Raw genomic sequence first — 24,004 nt, 5'->3', positions numbered from 1 at the left:
GCAAACGAAAATCAATATTGCCATGGTTACGACGCGGCACTATCAACGCGAGACTCCGTAAACTCGCGATCCCGTCACCCGTGGCCGATCCAAACAATCATGGCGGACTACCGAGAGGCGCCCTTGGCCACCCGGCCAAAAACGCTTGACCCGAATGAATATTTCAATCTTTCTCCGGAGCAGAGGCGCGCGGAGGAGTCCCGGGCAGCACTGCGGGCCGGCCTGAAGCGGCAGTACCAGCTGCAGCTCAACGACCCGCACAGGAAGGAGCTCATTGTAAGCGGCTAAGTTAGCATGTCGGTTAGCAACCAAAGTCACCTCAGCTCGAAGAGAGCTAAAGGCTACCTGCAGGCAGAATGTTAGGGCAAATGTATTTGTTTAGTTTTTAGTACATTTATCGTAGCTGTGCCTGGTTTAAAGCGTAGTTCAAACAATTTGATACATATTTATATATCACTAATAGCTAACGATGATTCAGATCGCCCCTATCTACATTTGTTTTAAAAAGAAATATGTTTAACTGGGGCAGAGATAAATAACTACTTTTTTCAATGGGTTTCTGTGGTTTCCCTTGACTTCTGTCGTCCCCTGTGATGAGAGAGACGGATGTCCGGATTAGCAGGTGGAAAGAAAGAGGAAATTGACGTCACAAATTAACGTGCCTATTATTATTATTATTATTATTATTATTATTATTATTATTATTATTATTACTTTTAGTTTATTAAGCGTTTGTAGCTTAAATTAGGTCGGGGAAACGTAGCGTAACAAGTGGCTGTGTTACACTACGTGCTCCATCTTGGCAGCACTTCTGCAAACAGGGACTGTCTGTATGTGATTTTATGTAAAGTGCTGCACTTGTATGGAGTGCAGATAACTTTTTAGGATATTACCACGTGCATAAATAAGGTAGCACTGTCTGTAAGAGTCCAAGTCATCAGTCAGGTCATGCAATGTATAGGTTTCCTACATGGCATGGTGCATGCGTAAGGAAGAAAACTAGATGGAAAGCTGTAAGTAGCTTTACGTTTGAGGTCGTGCCTTATCGGGTCGTTATTTTTCTTATACTTTAGGTGAAACTAAGCCATGTGGAGAGCTGGCTCTCGGTAACTGCTGACCACCAGCACTGTCATTGAGAAGCTTTGATAAAACCGTCATTAAAGAGAAAACGAGGCGATGTGGACAAGTCGACCAAATCCTTTCTGAGGTTTCAGTTCCAATTGTCCTGCGTTTTTTACGAGTATAGTACCTTGAAGGCTCTACGGTCTGAGGTCCAGTGTACAGACGGAGGTTAAAGCAACTCTTCTAAACGAACCAAAGCGGTTTGGGTCCGGCGATTCTTCTCATTTAAAATGACAGGAATGAAGAATGGGGACATCTCTGGTGCTCGGACATTTTTATGAATAAGAATCGTCTCGGCCTTCTTTAAGGCAGAGAAATGTAACTACGACCATAACATTAGCCAGAAAATGGTTTGTCATGTTTTTTTTTTTTTCACATGTAATGTGTTATGTGTGCTCATAATGAAACATTTAACCTGTCATTGAGTAAATTGTTGGCTTTTACTGCACTGTGGAATGATTCACCAATCAGGCAGTTAGATTAAACACAAATAGCTTTCCTCGATTCTGATTGCCGATAAAATGTAAATTTAATTAATTTCTATCCAAGGAATGCGCCTCAGCTGAAAACATTCTTGGCCTGTAAACCCACCAGCTAAGGACTTCTCTGATGCCCTTTTTTATTTTAGTTCTTCTTTTAGCCACCTTTAGTAGATATTTGCTTTTAGGCTTGGTATTTCTTACATTTAACGCTGAGTTTCTGTGTTTTGTAATCAACAGAAAGAAACGTGTACTCAGCAGGTCAGGCCTGTAGTAATCACAATGTAGTAAAGGTGGAGTTGAAAGGAAAGACTCTGTTTTTATGTAGTAAAATATTAAAAGAAAGAAATCCCCTTTTAAAGATCATTCAGCGTACGGCCCTGTACATCCGACTAGTTACAAGTTAAAGTAAGATTATTGCTGTTCATTCAATAAATCTTAATCTGTTAACAAACAGCCAATTGAAATGTGCAAATTTCTGTGTTCATAGGAAGACCCTGCGCTGACCCGATGGGTGTATGCACGAGCCAACCCCTACCCTCTCTTCAGAGCCACAAAGAAGACCTCTCTGCTTGGTGTGATGTTTGGAGTGGTGCCTCTGTTTGCCCTCTATTACGTCTTCAAGACCGACCGGGTACGAGACAAGGCGCCGGGCCGCCTTCTCTTTACCTTATGTTCTCCCTACAGGCCTAAACGTCTACTGTTTATTAGCTGTTAGCATAATGCGCATCATTCTTTAAGCTAAAATGCTTAACTTGAATAGCATTTCTAATCTAGATATAGAAAAGGGTTTTATATATGATCAAAAAAAAACATTAACATTTAATATTTAGTTTATGTTTAACTCTATCTTTCACAACATAAGCATTTTTTAAACATTTCTTTAGGAAAAAAAATACAAATTGTATAATTAAAAGACATTTTATCTCTGTATTTTGGAGGGAAAAAAGATAAATTTAAGTTAATGTTAAACTAAAATGTTTAGTTTAGCAGTTTATTCTTGATCCCCTTGTTTGTGTTTAGCCTGCATTTATAGTAGCTTGCAGAGAATAGCCAACCTAAGGAATAAAATAGTTTGGACGATGTATAGAGAGACAGTATTTGTGTAAAGTTCCTTTTCTGGTAATATTTCCTCAACATTTAGCCATATTTTACTGCCAGTCATCTTTGTTGGTAAGAGGTTTTTTTAAAGCATGTTACAACATTAATGTCCTTCTTCCAAATCTAATCTTTAACCAGGACAGTTTCTCTGAACACTGTTGCCTCCACGCTTTTGTAGAATTTGAGTTTTTAGACAGGAGTCATATCAGACGACTAAAAGGTGGTCAGAACCGAGGTTCCCTTTCAGACTCGGATCAAATCGCATTAGAAATGAACACTTGGTTTGAAATCTCCGTGCTTCCCTTGTTCTCCCCATTGTCATGGAGATTCCCGCCGTAAATCATCGGCAATTGAAGTTTCAGGGGAGATTTAGCCGCCGTCGTCTCGCTGCCGGAGCCGTCATGTTCGACTCCTCACACTTTTCTCTGCTGGCTCGAGGGGAGGGGGATCCTTGGAAATTACAGAACGCTTCCCCATAAAGCATACCGTTGAGAAAATTTTCAGAGGAGGGAGGGGGGGGGGGTTTATGATCTGTCTTTGTTACTATGGAAACTGTACCAGCCAGTCATCTGTTTGTCGTCTGTTTTACAGGATAACAAGGAGGAGAAGATTAAGGCCGGGACCCTCGAGCGCAGCTTCAGTTTAGCGTCATGAGCTCCGGTGTAGAAAGTTCCTCCTGTAATGTCCTAGAAATGTCGTTCTTTAACAGAATAAAATCATATTGTCAAACAATCGATGTGGCTTTGATTTCAAAGGGAAACTGTGGTGAGAAGAAAATGTTTCTGGATGTCAGTGAGAGTGTGGTGGAGGGGGGTGGTGACTCAGCAGTCTGTGAGCAGTATTAGCTCCTTTATATAATAATATAAATCTGCATATTTACTCAGCACGTATTTTACAACTAACACCAACAAGAAGTTGAAGCTGATTTTATTATTTTATTTTGATATGTAATTACAGGGCTAAAAACAAGGTGCTGTGCTGCAATTGAGGATTTTTTTGCATAAACCATTTTTAATTTTTTAAGTCATCTGTTTCTGTATATCGATCCAGCCTCTGTCCAGGGTGCTTTTTTTTTTTTCTCTTGTTACTGCTTGCTCGGCCTCCAGTTGGGGTTAAAGTGGCTGCGCAGGGTTTCCCAGCACTGGTAGTAACTCTTGTCCAGTCTCTGGCATGTCTGCAGACCCCACTTGGTCACAGCCATACTGAAGCAGGACTCAAACATGAATGCCTGAAAGAACCAGAGAACACAGGATATGATGATCTGTCATTGCACTCACTTCTTTGCACAAGATGCGTTTCGTTTATTTAAACCGATTTCTCAGGGAGGAATACCCCGAGCTACAGTAAACGTTAAGCTCCTGCAATGGCCCTGACCTCAACCCTGCTCTGATTAAGGAAACCAACCACTTCAATCGAGCTCTACCATTATTGGCACTAACCGGTCAAATATCCAGGCAGAATTTAACCAGAGGTTTAACGAAAAGACAACTAAAAGGAAATACAATTTTCTCGAAATGAGTGTTTTTGTCCTTGATGTAAGCAAGTAAATGAGATAATCTGCCGATCGAATGAGTCTTTTTACCCGTGAATTAAGATAATTAGATATACTGCACTTGAAATAAGATGATGGATATGAGTTGTTCGTAGTTTAAGTGCAAACATCTTATTCCATTGACAGATCGTTTAAACCTGCCTGCTCAAATGAGGGAAAAATACACTCGTTTCAAGAAAAATGTACTTACATTTAGTTCCCTTTTTGCAGGGAGGAGTTGATTGTGAATATTTTAACCAATTTGGATGAGAGGAAACTAAATTCAAACCCATGCAACCCAATCTAACTCTTAAAAAGCCCTGAAGTTGTGGGTTGTGTAATCATCCCTGTCTGAAAAAATAGATCCGTTTAACTCCGTCTCCATGAAACTAAAAGGAATATGTCATGGCCATCTTGAGCGCACATGAACTCCTCTCTTTGTGTGGTTTTACCATGGTTTCTTCAGCCACCCTCTCTGGTTTCAGCTCAGCCGTGGTGTTCTTCTCAAAGCAGTCAGCGTCCGGGCCGTGGGGGGTCATCATGCTGTGCAGGCTGCCTCCCCCTGGCAGGAAACCCTCCTCTTTGGCCTCATAGTGGCCTGTGATCAGGCCCATGAACTCACTCATGCAGTTACCTGAAATGACAAGTAGGAGGCGCTGTAACACAGCTCTTTGTCGGAGAGCAGAGAGAACAGGGCTTTTTCCGCTAGATGGCCTTCAAAGCCTGTGCAGAAAACAGACAAAAGAGTCTGGTTGTGGTGAAGTGAGTCACTCAGCAGGTTGGATTGTTCCCAGGTACTGTCTTTGACACCGAATGAACAGCCGGGTTGCTTGAATCCACAAAGCATCCCGGAAAGAGACGATTGTGACATTTCTTTTCGAAATCATTTGCAGAATATATCCCCTCAGTGCAAAAAATAAATAAAAAATAGGTCTGCATAATTCACGAATGCAGTGTAAGATATTGCAAACGGTCAAACCAAGTCAGGGAGGTGAGGAGATCTTAGTTACGGTGGTAGTACGGTGGGCGGAAGGTGTTGTCCGCTACACCCCATCTTGGTGGGAAGATGACAAAGTCAGCAATGGCCACCCCTGGTTTTGTGGATTTGGCGGTCAGCACGGTGAAGATAGATGGATCCTTAAAAAAAAAAAAGAAAAAGAAGATTGTGTATATGTTTCAGGTTTATCCATTTAGTCCAGGGTCTCTGTTCGAGACGCCTACTACATACCGCATGGTCAAAGGCCACGCAGTTGATCACCATGAAGTTCTTCAAGTTGTATTTGTATGGCGTGTAGTTCCCATGCCAGGCGACCACATTGAACGGAGAGAAATCCTACGTGCAAAAGCACACACAACAAAAAAAAAAAAAAATGAGAGCAGTCTACCTGAGCAACAAACACAAAAGACTTTAAATTGAGCTTTTCACAGGGAAAAGGGGAACAATGAATAATGTCTTTGTAATCTTAAATTCCAAGAAGCTACTTCTTGACATAAAGAGAGGCAAAAAAAAAAAAATGGCCATAATGAAAATTGTAAGAGGGTGTTGCTTCTTTCAATCTCTCTTCCCTTTCATCCCCCTCCCCGGTTCTTTGTGAAACGAGGCACCAGGTATTATGGGGTAATTGGCTTCACAATCAAACTTTCCCAAACTTTGAGCATTTCGACGCTCACAGCAGTGCAGTTATTGGAGGAGAAGGGTGGGCTTCAAGCAAGCGTGGGTGTAGAGATATTTCTTTATCTTGATTGTTAAAAACCGCAGCAATTTTATATAGTTTCTCTGTTCTGATAATGTCGCTGCGAAAAAAAAAAAGACATTCAACAGAAGCTCTGAAATCAATATAGTTCATTACAACTCGAGCTGCCTCAAAGGCTGACCCCGGCGCTCCTGCACGCGCGCTCGGGGACGTTTCCACGCGTAAAGCCGGCTCTTTTTATAATCGTAAAAAAAAAAAAAAGAATGTATTTGAGTAGAAAGACACTCTTAAAAGAGCTTCATAAGAAATAAAGCAAAATTAATTAAATATTAAAAACAAAAAGAAAATACAGAAAATTACTTGATCCATCCAATTGTCACCTGTTATCATGCAAAATTGCCTTCTGGGAAACCCTAATGCAGGTAATTTCTCGGACATTCATCTGTAATAACTCCCATACATTCGATTAAAATGGGGGGGGGGGATGAAGGAGAACAGGCACTCCCACACACACACACACACACACACACACACACACACACACACACACACAGATGTGCACGCAGAACACCACCATATTGGCCCAGTCAAGCAAATAATAAGTTAATTTGAGCAATTTTAGCACTCTGCGGGTGAACAGAACAGCAGGACCAGACGGAGTGGCTGCATCTTCCCCTCGCGGCGAGGCCCTCTGTCCCCCACATCTTGGTTTTTCCAGCCTCTCTCCGCGGTCTCAAGGAAACGGGAGCAGAGTGTCACCTCTCACCTGCAGAACATCATCCCCAAGAAGAGATAGCTCCAAACATTTTGAGGCAAGAAGGTTTGTTTAGCTTCTAAAAAGAAGACAGCCTTCTTGTTTACTTCTTTTTTTGTTGTTGTATGGATAATTACAGAGGGCTTTGACATGGTTTCTACTGTTACAACCCCAAATCCGTACCCCCCCTCCCCCCTTAAAAAATGAAGAAATATCCCCTCCCATCTCGTCCATGTACAAGAAAAACTATTCCTGTCAGATGTTATGTGTCAATCCAATAAGAATTCCGGGAGGGGAGGATCATACCTTGAGGAAAATACGGTGAAATTAATGCTTTACTCGCAAAAAAAAAAAAAAAAAGGTTTCCCTGCTAAGCAAAGCCTCGCAGGTACGCCGTCTGCAGCTCCAGAATGCCTTAACTAATTACGAGTGATTAAGACTCATAAGGGAGTCGAGGCGGAAACCAAGTGAAAGGATAACAGCCGACGCTTGGATATTAAATCATCAGGGATGCCAATTCAGCCGGCAGGAGCAGCTAATGGATCACATGCTTCGCTTGGACCATTTCCTGTTAGTCACAGTGGCACTTTGATGGTGTTTACTGAGGCAAGCTCAAACCTAAATAGGGTAATAGGGCAAAAGTGTTCCAACAGGAGCGCGCGTCCGTGATCAGACAGTGTGTGTGTGTGTGTGTGGGGGGGGGGGTGGCGATTCGTGCAGCAGCACACGCAGAATTAAATGTGACAATAAGCACCTGCTGGCAGGAAAACAGCTTTCCTTGGTACTTGTTGATGACGGTGTAACCAGAGGGCACTTGGCGGTCCTCGTACCAAGCCACTGGACACAGGAAATCTCTTGGGTTCGCCAGACCGTTGGCTCCTGCAAAACACGCACACACGATTGCAACAGACAAGGCCATACGTGCATAGCATAGAAAAGAGGATTCCAGTGTTTTGCACATTAAGTCCGTGTCTATTCAGAAATTGTTCGAACAGAGGCATCCCCACAAGGTTTCCAAAGGGGAGGCAAGATGGGGGCCACTGCTGGCCTGAAGAGGGGTGGCACACTAAGACAGAGAGTCATACAGGAATTTCAAGAGTTTATTAAAAAGGAAGAAATCTTTGTCATTGCAATTGTAAATTCCAACAAAATGTGTTTTCTGCCTTCAATCCATCACCCTTGTCTGTGGCTCAATGGGTAGAGTAGTAGTCTTGCTATTAGAAGGCTGTGGGTTTGATTCCAGCTTCCCACTGTCACATGTTGTTGTGCCCCTGGGCAAGCCACTTAACCCCAAGTTGTGTATTGGTGTGTGTGTGTTAGTGTGGCTATAGTTTAAAGTGCATTGAGCGGTCAGTATGACTAGAAAAGCTATAAAAGTTCAGTTCATTTAGTCCTATGGGGAGCAATCTGGGGGTTGAGGGCCTTGCCAAGGGACCCATAGGGATCAAACTTGAGACCCTCTGCAAATGTCCTGCTCTAACCACTATAGGCCAAACAGCGGCTGTGCTGCTAAAAAAAAAATGGGTTTATATGAAATAAATTAATGATTAACATTAGGAAAAAGCAATTAATTAGCATCTCAATATTTATATATATATTTCAAATGTCATTCCAATAAAGTGGAATGACAGAGAGAATGAGTAGAAATTGGTTTCGCATTTCAATGTGCGCACAAGAACCCTTTCATGATGAGTTCAAGTAAAGAGCATTCCCAATAGCTTAACAACCTCACTGGTGCAAAAAAATTTTTAACCTTAGACAGCTAAGGCTAAAGACGCATCTCAGACATTTGAACAGCGCAACGACAAGTCCAGAGAGTTTGTTCTGCTGAGAAGAGATTCAAACTTTACTCTGGTGAGGCCGTTGCCCCCACCGTGCCGTGAGGAGAAACGGAACCACACAGGACCCCAAAAATGCCTGCAAGTGTGGAGCTGGGAACCGCATGTAACTAAAAGACTGATGAATGGGGAAATGTTCAGCGGGAAGTTCTGGATGGAGACTGTTTTCCGTGAGATGCTGATCCCAAACACACGGCCAAGCAAACCCTCTCGACTGCTTTTGTTGATGGAAAATCAAAGTGCTAGGATGAACCAGTCCATCACTTGACCAAAATCCTTTTGGAAATGTTCAGAAAAAAACACAGATTGGAGCGCATCAATGAGAACCCTGGATGAAAGCGCCAAAAATCCCACCTGAGCAACACAGAAGAAGGTCCCATGTTTGAACCCCACCGTAGGGTCTCTCTGAATGGGTTTGGCTCGCCCTTAGGTGTTAGTATGAACATGTATTGTTGTCTGTCCTGTGTGTCTCTTTGCTCCCAGGGATGGACTGGTGACCCGTCCAGGATGTAGGGGATGTGGAGAACGAATGGATTGAGGCAAACGTTTTGGGAAGCGTGTCCAACACTAATCCACGTCTGATTTCCCTCTATTACACCTAATTGAGTTTCTTTGTATGTGCGGATCACCTGGGTTGTTATTGAAATGTGGTGCAAATGTTGTACCATAGGTTCACTGGACCTTAGGAAGGTGTGTTATTGGCAGCAAGAGATTTAGCAGCTTTCTTAACTTGCTCTTGTCTACAGTCAGAGGAATAATTCAGTTTAAAGCAAATGTGCTTGTTGAGGTCTCAAGTTGAACCCGTCACCATAAGTCATAAGTCAGTTTGCCAACTATAGGAAAGAGAGGGATCCTAGGGTTGTTGAGTCTCCATGACAATCCTTAGATGCTATTTACATGCAAAAAAATGTTTCGGAAGCACGCAAAGAATTAAGTCTTTGACTGGAACCAGCCAGTATGACCTTCATTCATGGTCATGATGAAGGTCATGGTCATTAAGTATAGCCCAGGATCTATGATGGTGGGGGTCTATTTTGGTCCCAAAAGTCCCGGGACGCTTGTTAGGTTTCATGGTGTCATTCGTTGAAATACCATGACATGTTCAAGCTAACCTAAATCTTCTAAACTCCACCAGAAAACTGAAAACGAGTCCTTTTTGAGGCTTCTAACAAAAATAATCACCCAAAGCACGTGGCTAAATCAACAAAGAAATCACTTACCAGACACAGAATCAGACTTAACACTTGGACCTAAATCCTATAAAAAAAACAAAAAACTTGCAGGCTGAGGTGGAGAGAAGAGTGCATTAAAGAAATTGCACAAAGAAGAATGGTCCAGTATCCCTTTCTCTGTACGCCCTAACCTAGAACGTTATAGGAATAGACTGAGTGCCGTCCAATTGGTAAAATTGGTTTGATTTCCGCTTCCAATTTAAAGTGCTCTCGCTAGTTGATGGCAATTTATTTTTATTTATTTATTTATTTTGCTATTTTGTTCATAAAGAATTGGAATGTTGCTGTGTTTTCACGTTATCTACTGTACAAAGTACAGGAAACACAGAGGCTTTTGCATGCATTTGCACCCGGAGGCAAATACAACTAACCGATTGCCAAGTTTGCGATAGTTTAGACTGAACTACTGCCTGAGCTGCAACTGTTAGCATGATTTCAAGAGATAAGTGTCAACAATTTAGATAACAATAGCGTGTTTCAGGAAACCGAGGCAAAAGTGGCTGGTGTGTGGTTTTAAAGGAAGAATGAACACATATAGCATGTTTTCGTCCTTCCTTATCCACACTTAGGAGTATCATCCAAACACAAACCTATAGGCCCCAGGTCAGGCAGCTCAAAGTGGGCGCCATACACCTCGAGGATGTAGCCTCTGGTTTCTCCAAACACATCCACGCTGAAGCGCATCCCTTGCTGGAAAAATAAAAACAAGAAAAGTGGCAGTTAGAGGAGATTCGGTGCTGTTATGTAGCAAATGTGGGCTGTATCAGTGCTGAGGGGGACTAATCGCCTGCGTTTGGAAAAAAAAAGAAAAACATGTGCCGCAGTCACAGTCCTGACGTCCAAAGCCTGAAACCTCTTTCCACTATTATCTACTTTTAAGGTCACTCTTGAAAAGTGCCAAACCACAGCTTTCTAAATATGGTAAGAGGAGAGTGGGGGGCCGATACAGTAGCAGATGGAAAAACAGCGGAGACATGGAGCCCACCTGGACCACACAGATCTCGTTGGGCTCGACCATCATCTTCCCGAACTCTGTGGTGATCAGGATGTCGCCCTGCTGGGGCACTGAAGAAGCAAACACAAGATCAGAAGAACTGGGAAGGAAGAAAAAAACTGATGCAATATCAGCAAGCTTTATCCCTCACCAATCAGAAAGTCTCCGTCTGAGTTGTTGAAGCACCTGAAACAAAGAAAATAAAGTTCTGAAATATGAACCAAACACCGTCTGCTGTTTATACGCCAAAATAGATCTGTTTTGTGAAAGGCATTCACATATTAACCTGTTAACCATGGAAGTGTTGCAAGTGTACACGTGGATGCCGATCCCATTGCGGGTTTTGGCATCTCCTGCTCCGCAGATTGTATGAAGTCCCTATATAACACAGAAAAAGAAAGGATTTATTGATGAAGAAAGGTTCCTTTTGTCAAAAAAAATGAAAATACATTGAAAAAAATCAGGGAGACTTACAGCCACAAAGTCCACTTTCTTCTCAGTAGATTTGGGGATGGTGAATGGAAGCCATCGCAGCTGTGAGAGAAACCTCAAATGTGATATGGTTTTGAGGAGTTTGACTTGTTTTCATGACTCGACCATCTAGTTCCTCGAAGAAATAGATGATTTAGGTTATGCTTAAGGCGAATCCAAAGTACAGCTTCATATAGACATGCCTGGTTTGGATCTGGCTCCACTTCATTCCAGTTTGCGGTCAGATCCCCACACGGCACAGCAGTGAAAGGCTTGTGTTTTACAGACGGGAGGATCCGGTACAACCAGCTGTAAAAAAAGATGGGAGAATTAGTGCTAGTTTTTGGGTTACGGGCAAGATGGCTCTCTGCCTAGAGCAGCAGGACCAGGTGGTCACCAGAGGCAAAAAAAAAAAAAAGTTACATGTTCGGTCATTGGGGTGTGAGAATGCCTTGTGTTGTTCATTAGAGACTTAGACACTTAGACTTAGACAACTTTATTTCTCATTTTGTATGCACAGAGTGTGTACAGAACGAAATTTCGTTGCATACAGCTTGTAAATTGCAGTAAAATTAAATTACAGTATAAGGTGCAGCAGTGATTTAAAAGTAAACAATTTAAATGTAGACAATGCAGGAGAAGTCACAGTGTACAGGTGAGTATTTTTTTTAAAAACCATTTGTGTGTGCAGAATTGATTGTGCAGAGGGCAATTGTGCAAGAATGCATTAAAAAACTAAGAGTTCGGCAGCATTTGTAATGCTAGATGGAGATGCAATGATGCAAAATGTGCAGATTTTGTGTAAATCTTGTGCAGAGTTTATGGGTTCTGGTTCAGCAGTTCAGCAGCAGTTCAACAGTCTGATGGCAGCAGGGAAAAAGCTTTGGTGTAGTCCATGGTGTAGGAACTACAAATATGGCCGTAACCTGAAGCTAATTCCTATTTTGGGGTGACTAAAAGGGCTATTTCACTCTTTTTAAGGACTCTTGACTAAATTTAATCATCTCTAGTGGAAAATCTGATTTACTGAGATTGGTCAAAATTGAGCTGGGCTAATTTGAGCTTCATGAAACTCTCATTACACTTCTGTAATCTTTATTTTTTTTTTCCCACATGAAGCACCCTTTAGATTGGATGTAGCATTAAAAAAGCCACAATATACTCGGATATAAACGGATCAAAAACGGGACGGAAACACAAACCGCAACTCTGGGTTCTCTTATACTCTTTGTTTGTGAAACAAAAAGGGTGCAGTTGCTTCTCCGGGGCACCATAATGGCAGAGAACCGTGTTTTATGTGTTTGCTATGGTGTATTTAAAGTGTTAGAGTTGAAAAAATACCTCCGCTTGTTGGCTGGACGAGGACAGGTGAAGGCAGAGCCAGACAGCTGCTCAGCATACAGGCCGTACGGGCAGACCTGAGGACTGTTCTGTACGGACACAATACCACAGCATGGTGTTGTTGGACATGTCAGTCACTGGGTTGACAGTTTTATATGACACCTCCCCCCAAATAGGAGCTAAAGAACAAACATCCTGGGAGGATTTTCCGTCGATGATTATTTTAACAGCTTTGTTGGGATTTTAAAAAAACCATTACTCCCAAATTGCTGAAAGGGCACCGGATGATTTATTTTTTCTTAGATATTTGATTTGGTGGGAAGACATCATCTTGTTTCATTTAGTAGCTCGATGACTGGCTCAAGCAAAGAAAATTGTGATTTCTGCTATTTTTGATGGTTTTGTATTAAAGGAGCGGTCTGAACGTTTGTGCCTACCTGTCCTTCGGGTAAGGATCCAGGGCAACGCGGGTCTTCAGAGGAGAACTCATTCCCAAAACCACTCATGTACTGAAACAGAAGATGAAGAGGGAGTGCTCAAGAAAAAACACTGAAGGGGTAAATAATAACTATGTACAGCATATCTTGGTGAGAATCCAAATTCCTGTTATTTGGGTTTTTCTTTTTTCTTATAGTTGTAGTAAATCACACCCATCCCACACACAGACGCATACACAGCATTATTACATACAGTATTATTGTTTTCTACTTATCATAGATTGGGTTGTAGAGGTACCAGGTGCAAGAGGAGAACCCGGACGTCCCTCCGCCAAACAACAAGCAAGGCGTTCCTAGGCCAAACCAGACATATAGTCCCTCCAGTGAGTTCTGGATCTGACTCAGGGTCTCCTCTCAGTGAGACACACCTGGAAACCTGCGAAGGGATGCGCCCTGGAAGGATCCAGATTAGACTTGTGCTTCCTCTAAACTCATTCCATTCAATCTGGAAGAGCGGTGGCTCTCTGAGTAGCACGCTCAGCCCCTCTTCAAAGCAATCGAGACCCAAATCACACAACCATACAGGAGGGTCGGAACGTAAAAGGACCTATAAATTTGGAGCTTTTTGGCTGTAAAGCTAGCGTTACAGCAAACAAAGCTCCAGTCCATCCTAAAATGAACAAATATCTAACAGGGTTACATTCTTCTACTTGAGCCAAAGATGGACCTCCATCCAGAAGAGATGAGTCCAACATTGTCTAAAATGGAACTTCAAAGAGAGCTTTTGGTTGCCAAAAAAGGGGATGCTGACAAAGCAGAAGGCTCCTAATGTGAACTTCCTAGTGCTGAGGACCTGAGGCTGCTGGCATCTTGTTTTCTGTTTAAAATAGACATCTGTTGTTTAGGTGAATAAAACAGTGCTGCCAAGAACACTTTGACACGTTGATTATTCAATTAAATTTTATTTATATAGCACCGATTCACAACACATGTCATCTCAAGGCACTTTACAAAGTCAAATTCAATCAAATCATACAGATTGGTTAAAAGGTTTCCTATCTAAGGAAACCCAGCTGATTGCATCAAGTCTTGACAAGCAGCGTTCGCTCCTCCTGAAAGAGCGTAGAGCCACAGGGAGAGTTGTCTGCATTGTCCATGGCTTTGCAGCAATCCCTCATACTGAGCAAGCATGAAGCGACAGTGGAGAGGAAAACTCCCCTTTAACAGGGAGGAAAACCTCCAGCAGAACCAGGCTCAGTGTGAACGGCCATCTGCCTCGACTGACTGGGAGTTAGAGGAGACAGAGACATAGAAGCACAGAAGCACTGACCCAGGATGGGTTGGATCTTTTTTGGGCTTGTCTAACAGTGAGTTGTGTTTAAATCTGGAGTTACAGCTTGTAGGAAAAGCTGATGGATAAAGGGCTACAAACTCAAAGCAAAGGCATGTTCAGGAGATGCAGACCACCTTTCACAATCTACTCCAAGGTCGGAATAAGAGCGTCCTTTTTCCCTCTCTGTGATTTCTTTTTTTTTTTCTTTTTTTTACTAAACCTTTATTTAACCTGGAAAGTCACCACTGAGATTAACAATCTAATTTTCAAGGCAGACCTGGCATGTCTTTGGTTTAAATGTTTCATCAAGGATCTCCCTTTGCTTAAAGATGGACACTTAATTATATGCAATGCAACAGAAAAGATTTTTCCCCTTTGCTTTATACCTGCTGGAAATCAGTAAATCTTTTATGTCTAAAAGATGCTCTCAGTGACGTTTGGACCTAGATGCTTCCATACATTTCCCCTAAAAACAACAACTCTGACTCCAGGCCTGACCAGCATCTTCTTGGATTAGAAACCCCTAACATGGCACAGTTGGGAACTGCTTTTTGCTGAGTCACTGTTGTTCTGCAAAAGCCCCTCTCACGGACATGGATGGTTTCCATATGTGCGCGTTCACAGCCTGAAGCCTGGTGTGTGCTTCAGGAGCACCGATGCTGTTTTATAAAGTAGGTTTGCTTTTATCTAAAACTTTCCTTTTGCCTTAAAGTTAAAAATAAACACTCTAGCAGATTATGTTAACTCCAAATATGAAAAAATAGTTTAGTTCACATTTACTTGATAACTAAACAGTAAATAATTAAGCATTTTTGTCACACTGCGTCCATTCAGTTATGCCTTACACATTAACCTTTGGAGATTCTGAATTAACTGAGACTATCGCGTAACTGGTGTCCGCCTCATTATTCACGGTGTTTTATAAATTAAAACAGACAAAGCAGCTTTTAATTTACACTTCTGCCCAGCAGCTGGTAGATGATGCAGTAAGTTTGAAACTTCTTCACAAATGCATCTAAAACTTGTAAATAGTAGCTTTAGCAACGTGTAAAAAAAAAAAACTGTCAGATTGTTGAGGCGTCTCTCAGACCACATCTGGGCAGCTGCTGAATGCAGCTCTCTGATTGGCTGGAGGAAACGCCTCCCTTCAGTCGGCTGCTGTCACAGCAGTGATGACACGTAAATGTTTGAATTTTAGTGCAGCCGGAGTGTCCTATTTCTTAATTTTCCTTGAACAAAGCAATAATTCACAGCTGTATGTTTGTGCAAACTGGCACAGAAAAGGGCTTTTCTAAATAAAACAGGTAGGTTTTTTTTTTTTTTTTTTTGTCAAATGAATATCCACTTACCTTTAGTCCTGCCATTGTACTGACTTTTGTTTTAAAGTTGTAGTCGCTGAGTGTTATAGCTTAATCTCCAGCTCTCTGTGTCTTACCCCCTTGGACCAAAATCCACCTCAGGACTAGCACATGCTGGTAACTGGACAGAGCTACACCCACTGGGCTGGATTTATACTCTTTCACAATATGGTTTTAATTACGCCCTGACTGGCTCCGTGACGCAACTGGGCTGGGGGCCCAAAACAAAAAAGAGGATGGGTTGGATGGGTTAAAATGTCTGCGTGTTGGCCAAGCTAAAAGTGAAAACCTACATGAAAGAAACAGCTACTAGTAGAAAGATTTCTTAGAAAGTAAAAAAAATAAAATAAAATGCCAGATTTGTGCAGAAAAGCCTTTTAAAAAAAAAATAAACACTAGCGATGACCTCTCATCCACTGCTTATGCAAACAAAGGTGTCATGTGCATCCTCACGTCCTGTAAAGCAAACATGTAGTTTAAGTAAACACCTTGTGGATTTGTGCAGCAACGTTCATGCCCTAAATCTACATCGGCGCTTTAACAGTGCATTGTAAAAGTATTTGCACCCCTTGAACTTTTTAACCTTTCACTCACTTTCAAGCACAATATTCAATATATATTTGTTGGGATTTTATTTTATTGACCAATACAAAGTAGTGTATAATAGTGAACTAAGAAGTAACTAATGCCTGTTTTTTGTTTTTTTATACAACAAAGCCTAATGTCCTGTGCTTTTAAATTCAGAGTCAATAAGCTTTGTTCTGAATGGAGTTTCATTTTGCTTTGTCTGTCTGTTTAGTGATATGCTGCTGAAAGGTGAGCCTCAACCCCCCAGTCTCAAGTCTTTTGCCGCTTCCAACAGGTTTCTTCCAATTTTCTCTTATATATATATATATATATATATATATATATATATATATATATATATATATATATATATATATATATATAAAGGTTTCTTCCAGTATTGCGCTCTCAACATCATGCTTCAATGAAGGCCAAAGATCTGTTTTGTTGCTCACAAGACAAACAACCATCTACACACACCTAAGGGGAATTTAGCGACCAATCAGCATAACAGTCAAGTTTTTGGACTATGGGAGGAAGCTGGAGGACCCACAGAGGCATAGAGAGAACATGCAGAAAGCCCCTAGGCTGAGATTTGAACCCAGGACCTACCTGGGCTACCAACTGCACCACTATGCAGCCAACGTGATTTTATCTATGTACTATTTATGAAATCACAATTTTTGACTTCCTTGTGTTGGATGATCACATAAAATCCCTAAAATACATGGAAGTTTATGGCTGTAACGTGAGAAAACTTGAAAAGGTTTAAGTGGTGTGAAAGCTTTTGCAAGGCACCGCACCTTTAAGGACTTGCTGGGAAACCACTGAGAAAGGTCAATTTTTCACTGAAGTCTACTGACAGGCTATATCCCAGCTCAAACAGTGTCAGAGAAGCTTAAACATGAGGCATCATGAACAAATTTATACTTTGAACTAAATCTGAAATACTTAGATTTAGCGATTCTGAAATCTTCAGAGTAAAATTTCCCCAATTGTGGGATAAAAAGAGTTCTATTCTATTCTATTTTAAATTTATTAGTATACTTACTCTTGATAAACAAATCTGAAATGTTTTAAGAATAATGCTCTGGGAAAATGCAAGTGTGCTTGGAGGCCTTCCTGATGGTTTGGAGGTTCGAACCGTTCACTTAAGCCTCGAGCGGGGCTCTGCACACAGCCCCAGATTGATATCAGCTTTAACATATTTTGTGTTTTATGTAAAATGAGTTATGAGCTCAACATTTTTAATTTACTAACTCGCAAAGAGGCATGGCGCTGTATCTACTTGGTCTCTGTGTTGCTGGGGGGCTAAAGTCATTTTTGGTTGAATGAGAACAACAGCAGCAGAAGGCCTCTAAAAAGGCCTATACATTACATCAAGCCAAATTTATTCAGTTCATTTCACGAAATAGGTTGGTCAAACGAGGTGTGCCTAATGTCTCCCATGCAGCATGTATCAAAAAGAATCAATTTCGCCCCTCTTGTTGCTTGCCTCGCTTCCCCTGGTTGTCTATTTCTCTGCTCTGTTTTGGGAGATGTTGGGAAGGGTAAATGATGGCAATTCTCATAGCGAGGCGCAAATAAACTCGCCGCGGCAGAAGTAACTGTTCTCCGGCGATGCGTGCAGTCGAACCTGGACCCCCTGCCGGGAGGCAGTCAGGGTGCTGTGCCAAAGACGAGGAAGCCCAATGGTAGGAAAATATCCCGTCCCGTCTCCGGAAATTGATCTGCTCCTCGAATGGAGAAAGAAAATGAGTGATTTTAATTTCATCCCCGAGCCCTCTGATAGAATTCTGGAGTATTTGGGGCCCAACCCGGATGGTGCCGCAGTGTCATAAGAACGGGGGAAATAGCTGGAGGCTGAAGAGTCGTTGCCTATTTATATCTATGCATGTCTAAGTGAGCCATAAATGCTTTGTGATTAGGTACCTGCTGAATTCAATGTCTTGATGGCAAATGATACGCTCACCTGGCTCAGTTTATCCCCATATGCATAAACAAGCAATATTCCCCCCCCAAACACACAGTTAACGGACTCTTCGCTGCTCTAATGACATCTCTGGGTTTTCATATGCATCAAACGTGTGCAGGCTGCTGCCACACGTATGTGCTGGCTTTCGCCCTAATCCTTATCATCGAAGGATCGAAACCTGTTAGCGGCCGCAAAAGACTTGAGACTGAGGGCGGATGGTCTGACCTTTCAGTCACATATATCCATCCAAAAACCTGCTCTGATGTTTGGCTTGTGGTCAATTTTAAACACTCAAAGTTGTGTCCAGGCTTCAGCCGTTTTGTTTGTTTACGTGATGTGAAGTGAAAAGTTTGGAGAGAGTCCCCAGGTATGATTATTTCTCCTTTTTTCTTCCATGCGCTGGCAGTAGCAGTGCCCATTAAACAGCCCCTCGTCATGATGATGCCACTAATGTGCTTGATGGTTGCTTCAAAAGCCAGGTGTAAAGATCTCCTATACATTGCAGCATATTGTTTGTTTGGCAACATCACCCATATTCATGTTTTACCAATTTTTTTGCAATGCACCAGTGCTGTAGCTCCCTATTATGATGCTGCCACCACCATGCTTGACAATTGGTGCAGCGTTCTTTGTCTCATTTTGTCTTTTTGTTATTTTATTTTTTTTGTCAAAGCAGGCTCAGTCTGTGCCCTGTCAAAACGTCAACACGTTTCTACCAGAAGCATTTGGCTTGCCCAGCTTGACGTGAAGCTTCACTGAGCACAGAGACACTGCTCCTCCAGCACTCTCTCATTAAGTTTAAGCAAGTTTAAATGAGTGCATGCACTGATATCATCATCATAAGTAGGCCGCTGAAGAATGCGACGAAAAGGTCCTCCAGTTCTGAATGGCGAAGATAATGAAATCAAGTGAGAATGTTGATGTTGAAAAATGTGTCCCTCCTACCTCCAGCAGTCGGTCTCTTCTGTTGCACATCACAAAAGATGGAGCAACATAATGTTGACATAACCCTGTCCTAAAGTGTCTAACGTCGTTCAAATATTCATCCTGTTAAACAAATTCATGTTAAAACATTACATTTTAAAATGTTTTCCTTTGGGAGGTTTAGGCAAATTATAATTTTTTTATTATTATTATTATTTTGGTTTTGGGAGCTTTGCAAATCTGAAATTTATACAGGGTTTTATATACATATAGAAAGTCATTTGGGTCAAATTAATCAGACATGAAGCCACTGTTTTTATTATGTTTCTTTCAACATCAGTATATTTCCGTCAAATGCACTAGTTTCTACTACATATAGTTGCGTGTAAGTGGTTTTGGTGTCGAAACGTGAAATTGAGCCTTCTTGTTGGCGTGCCATCGCAGAATAATCCAAACCGTCGTCGCAAAATACATCAGGAAATGGTTGCGACATAATTTGCTCTAATTGGCTAATCTTTTGTGTTCTCCAAAGCTGCTAGAAGTGGAAGAAAAAAAAAATTACAACTCATTATGAAAAAAAAAAAGTCAAATGTGATGGAAATATATAAGCATGCATGTCATCCGCATCATTACTACCAGTGCATTAAATACCTGCTGCATTTATATTACACATCAAACGCGTAGCAGCTTGGGTTCCTGTATTTCTATAATTACAGCCCTGTTCCTTTAGTAAGTCGCAGTTTAAAGCTAAATGACTCCTGACATGAGCCAGCCAGTGCCCCCCACACACACTCGCACACACTCACACACTCACATTTGACAGCTCCATTTAACGCTGATTAGATTTGCAAGGACATGTAGTATACCCTCTCTGTGTCTCCTGTGTCGACTCTCTCTCTGTCTCTCCCCTGAGTAGCTTGAGTATCTCCTGAATCTTATCCATCGCCGTAATGTTATGCAAATGGTTTAATATGAAGATAAAAGACTGTTGCAGCGTGTGGCGCTCTCGTGGTTCACAGCCTCCTGTTTCCAGGACGATAGCTCTAACGAGGAGGGCACTATTTGGGAGTCATTAAATGATGGCCTTCCTGACACGCACCCGCTCGCCGCCATCGCCGCCCGCCCCGCGTTGGCCATTAAAAGCAGCTCACACCCACACCAAGACACACACTGCAGACACCTTTTAGCGCCGGCTCCCAGTTTCTTACACATCACAGTGTCACAGAATAGAAAATTACACTCTCCTCCCACAGAGAAAATTGCTTTGGAATTGCTTGGTTATAAAGATGTGCTTTAAAGAGAGGGGGGTGCAGGCAATAAAAAAGAAGGACACACACAAACACAATTACTTAAGCACTCTAAGGACAATTCTTACAAGTTAATCAGAGGATTTACCAATTATTGATGTCAAAAGGATTTTGTTGTGTGTGTGTGTGTGTGTGCGTGTGTGCGTGTCTGTGGCCTATGTTTACGTGCTGCTCTGGTTTCTCTTTGCATTGAGGGTTTTTTTTTTAGTATGCATTGTGTCTGCTGCTCTAAATCATGGCTGAAGAGATCCTCTACATATAAATGATGAGCTCTGAATCAGATGTTGCTTTTTCGTACCGCTATTGTTAAGTGAGATGTGGAAGATGCCCACGGAGAACAAGGAGGAAAGAATGCGACGTCATTTAATACACAAAAGCAAACACAAAAATGGAGGACTGAAGAGAACTGAAGAGAACCCACCGAAGACGGAGATGAGAAGAAAGTCGGCTACACGGTTGAAACCAGCCCACCCTCTAAAAACTGCTGGGATGTTTCTGTAACCCAGATGCTGTGTTAACACTGTAGGGAAAAAAAATGATGAGCTGTTTTTAAACTAAACCCTTGGATACAAATTCCGACCCATTTTCTTGGCTTAGGGAAGAGACTGGAAGGAGCCTTCAAAGGCCGCCATTTTGAGCCACACAACCAGATTTTCTTCACTGAACCTCTTCAACGAGATGAAATGAGAAACGGTAAGATGCTGCAGGTACGCTAAATAATCATGGAACTGTCGGTGGGTTCTGGCAAAAGAACAGCCCAGACCTTTGGCAGAGATGTTCTGTGGAGTCATTGATACCTATATCAGATGGATGGATGTCCTGTTGGCCTGAGTTGGTAGAAAAGTAGACAAAAACGAAGCGCTGTGGAACTCTACCAGGCCTGAATTCACCTATATTAACCATTTAAAGCAACACAATCTGAACATGGCATTATATTTGGTATACAGAGCAGATATTAAACATCTATACCAGTTGTCTTCAATTCCTGTCCTCATAGGGGCCCGTGTCCTGCAACTTTTATTTGTTACTATGCTTCAACACACCTCAGTCAAATAATCAGGTCATTAGCAGGGCTCTGGGGAACTTGAGAGCATAACGAGGAGGCTATTCAGCTACCTGGGCTATTTCCAGCGGTCATCGGACTAGAGGCAGGACAGGTCACGGCTCCATCACAGGGCATCTGCATCTGCACCGTGAGTTTCAATCAGAAAAGCTGTAAGATCTATGTTGAGCCAGCGTGTAGCCACAACATCCACAAAGGCTACATTACAATTCAAAAGATGAAGGGTATGTTTGTACCGTGCATGTTCTGGACGACATCTGTGTGCAAAGGAAGGACGAGGCTAAAGATGCTCCCAAAAACAGCTGCTGCTTGTGCTTCCTTTGACACCCTGACCTCTTTCTCTCAGTCATTGACTTTATATTATATTTCAAGTTTAACTGAAACAGAGCATGTGCAAAGCATAAGAACGGGGGAAATAGCTGGAGGCTGAAGAGTGCAAATGTGGACTAGTATCTAGTCCACATTTATACTTAATTATACTTTTTAACACATCCCCCAAGCAACCATTTTTAAAATCTTATCTTTTTCATCTTTTGTGTGTGAATAAGAGGTGTGACCTGAAAGACAATGTTTACATCTGTTGATCAGAACATCATTCATCGTTTTAGACATGAAATGTTCCCGTGCTTTTTTTCCCTTGAGTCATAGTTGTTTAGAAATGATCCCAGCAGACTAACGATCATCTAAGCTGCCAACAGGTTTATCAGACGGATTAGCCACTTCAACCTTTTACATGAAGCAGTTAGTACAAGGCAAAACAAGTTATGGCAAACATTCACATTAACGCATTAAGAATTAGTCACAGAGTTAATTATACAGAGGCAATATTTTTGGCACTGCTGTTTTGAGTTTTATTTTTACCCATCCAAAGTCAACGGTTTGTCATAAAAATCTTATTAGACATGATGGCGTTGTTGTCTTTTGTTTAATCTGCTAAGTTTTGGATGCAGAATTAAACTCAAAATACAAGTCATTCACTTTAAACAAAAACATTACTTGCTTAATTCTCCAGGTTATGAGCCGTTCTTTATAACACACTCCTTGGTAGCCTTTAGGTTTGACATTAGTCACTTTTAAAGGCGCTTTTTGATTGTGGGGTCATAGCCCAGAGCATCACAGCCTTGGATTTCAGTCAAGAGGCTGCCGCAGATGAGGCAACAAGCCAGTCGCATCCCAAATAACTTCCTGTTCTTCTCTTGCAATGTCCCGTTCTGCAAGAGATGCAGAACGGGTTCTCATTCTGTGGGTTGATGAAGACCTCCCTGTTTCTGTTTTAATAATCTCCAGCTCAATGTCTAAAATGCTAAGGTTAAACTGGTTCATTGTACATTCCTTTTGATTACAAGCTATTTGAGATTTATTTAAAAAAATAAATTTTAAAGACGTAGCATTAACTCCGAGCTCAGACTGTGTAGGGGTCACCTGATCACCTAAAATCTATTTTTTTTGAGTTAAACACCTTGGCCAAGCATGCTGGGTCACATCCAAACCAAGACAGGGCCAAGCAAGCCTAAAGGTGTGGTGTCCTATTAAGTCAACCTTGACCTGGATTGGGTCGTATTTTTCCCATAACTGGGTTTGCAGAAACACTATTTTTTAAGAGTTGAAAAAAAAACAATAGCAGCTAACACACCTGTTCAACCACCTATCTCTCCAAACTGAGAAGAAAGCCCATATAGGATATTCTTATATCCCAAAACTGCACATCAGAACCCCTTCATAAACGTAACTAGCTTCCTGGGCAGAACACAAATGGCAGCGCCTGCTTTTTGGCACCAAGCACAATGGCACTCGGCTGTTACTAGTATTTTTGTTGCAGGCGAACCAAAAGGCAGACATATCAGTTAAGATATCTGACGCGGTGCCGGTTACAATGTCCACTCCTCTTTCCCGGAGTGTGTGGACAGGCATTGCCTCCTCCAAAGCTGTATTTTGTTGCGATACGCTTGAAGAGGAAACTTGAGGTGAATGGCCTCTGGACAAAGGATGAGTGTGTTCAGCATCGGAGAGAGAGAAAAAAAGAGGCTGTGTTTACATCCGTGTGGTTTTCTTATCAAAGTGTGTGTGACTGGTGCAGAAGTGTGGCTGGGCGTGATATCAATCTGGGAATGATTGCGTGCGAGTTTTGATGTGCGTACATCCCTCTCGGTGCGCATCCATGTGTAGACGCCGGCCCGTCTGGAGCGCCGTCATTAGGTCGCAGGCAGCCCAAACTGTTGGGAGGCTGCAGCACAGCTGCTCCAGTGGCCTCTTGGGCCAATTTAGGAGCAGAAAAAGCCTTCGATCCAGCCTTGTGAGTCTGTGGGTCCCCAGCGGGAGGCGGCGCAGCCCTGCAATCTGTATTGAATTTATTCCTTTCCCATCTACGGGCCCCACAAAGCCCCACAGAGAGGAAGTCCCGACTCCACTCTCTCTCTCTCCCTCTGTCCCCTCAGACAACGTGTTATGGGACTCAGATGAGAACACATAATCGCGTAAAACGC

At 42.1% G+C, this 24,004-nt stretch overlaps 2 protein-coding genes across 2 annotated transcripts; one reads left to right on the top strand and one right to left on the bottom strand.

Annotated features, from left to right (window-relative positions):
• Window positions 1–54: 54 nt before the first annotated feature.
• Window positions 55–3,409, top strand: ndufb4 (NADH:ubiquinone oxidoreductase subunit B4). Its single transcript, XM_012863041.3, has 3 exons — window positions 55–276; window positions 2,092–2,235; window positions 3,294–3,409. The coding sequence occupies exons 1-3, from the start codon at window positions 100–102 to the stop codon at window positions 3,354–3,356; spliced, it is 384 nt and encodes a 127-aa protein (XP_012718495.1). The 5' UTR covers window positions 55–99; the 3' UTR covers window positions 3,357–3,409.
• A 293-nt stretch (window positions 3,410–3,702) lies between these two features.
• On the bottom strand, window positions 3,703–15,819 carry hgd (homogentisate 1,2-dioxygenase). Its single transcript, XM_012863031.3, has 14 exons — window positions 15,677–15,819; window positions 12,995–13,066; window positions 12,558–12,646; window positions 11,420–11,525; window positions 11,220–11,279; window positions 11,032–11,123; window positions 10,897–10,931; window positions 10,737–10,816; window positions 10,342–10,441; window positions 7,436–7,560; window positions 5,462–5,566; window positions 5,244–5,370; window positions 4,686–4,867; window positions 3,703–3,930 (listed from the first exon to the last, which is right to left on the bottom strand). The coding sequence occupies exons 1-14, from the start codon at window positions 15,689–15,691 to the stop codon at window positions 3,787–3,789; spliced, it is 1,332 nt and encodes a 443-aa protein (XP_012718485.2). The 5' UTR covers window positions 15,692–15,819; the 3' UTR covers window positions 3,703–3,786.
• Window positions 15,820–24,004: the final 8,185 nt, after the last annotated feature.

This window comes from Fundulus heteroclitus, chromosome 21 (assembly GCF_011125445.2).
Source record: "Fundulus heteroclitus isolate FHET01 chromosome 21, MU-UCD_Fhet_4.1, whole genome shotgun sequence".
NCBI lineage: Eukaryota > Metazoa > Chordata > Actinopteri > Cyprinodontiformes > Fundulidae > Fundulus > Fundulus heteroclitus.
This window is presented reverse-complemented; position numbering and strand designations above follow the sequence as displayed.

What these genes read in the sequence shown, in the direction of transcription:
- ndufb4 (XM_012863041.3), top strand. Translation starts at nt 100, where the DNA reads ATGGCGGACTACCGAGAGGCGCCCTTGGCCACCCGGCCAAAAACGCTT. An exon ending in CGCACAGGAAGGAGCTCATT is followed by an intron (nt 277 to 2,091) that starts GTAAGCGGCTAA and finishes CTGTGTTCATAG; the next exon opens with GAAGACCCTGCGCTGACCCG. An exon ending in ACGTCTTCAAGACCGACCGG is followed by an intron (nt 2,236 to 3,293) that starts GTACGAGACAAG and finishes TCTGTTTTACAG; the next exon opens with GATAACAAGGAGGAGAAGAT.
- hgd (XM_012863031.3), bottom strand. An exon ending in TGGAGCCAGATCCAAACCAG is followed by an intron (nt 11,280 to 11,419) that starts GCATGTCTATAT and finishes TTTCTCTCACAG; the next exon opens with CTGCGATGGCTTCCATTCAC. An exon ending in AGCTGTTTTCCTGCCAGCAG is followed by an intron (nt 5,567 to 7,435) that starts GTGCTTATTGTC and finishes TTTTGCACGTAG; the next exon opens with GATTTCTCTCCGTTCAATGT.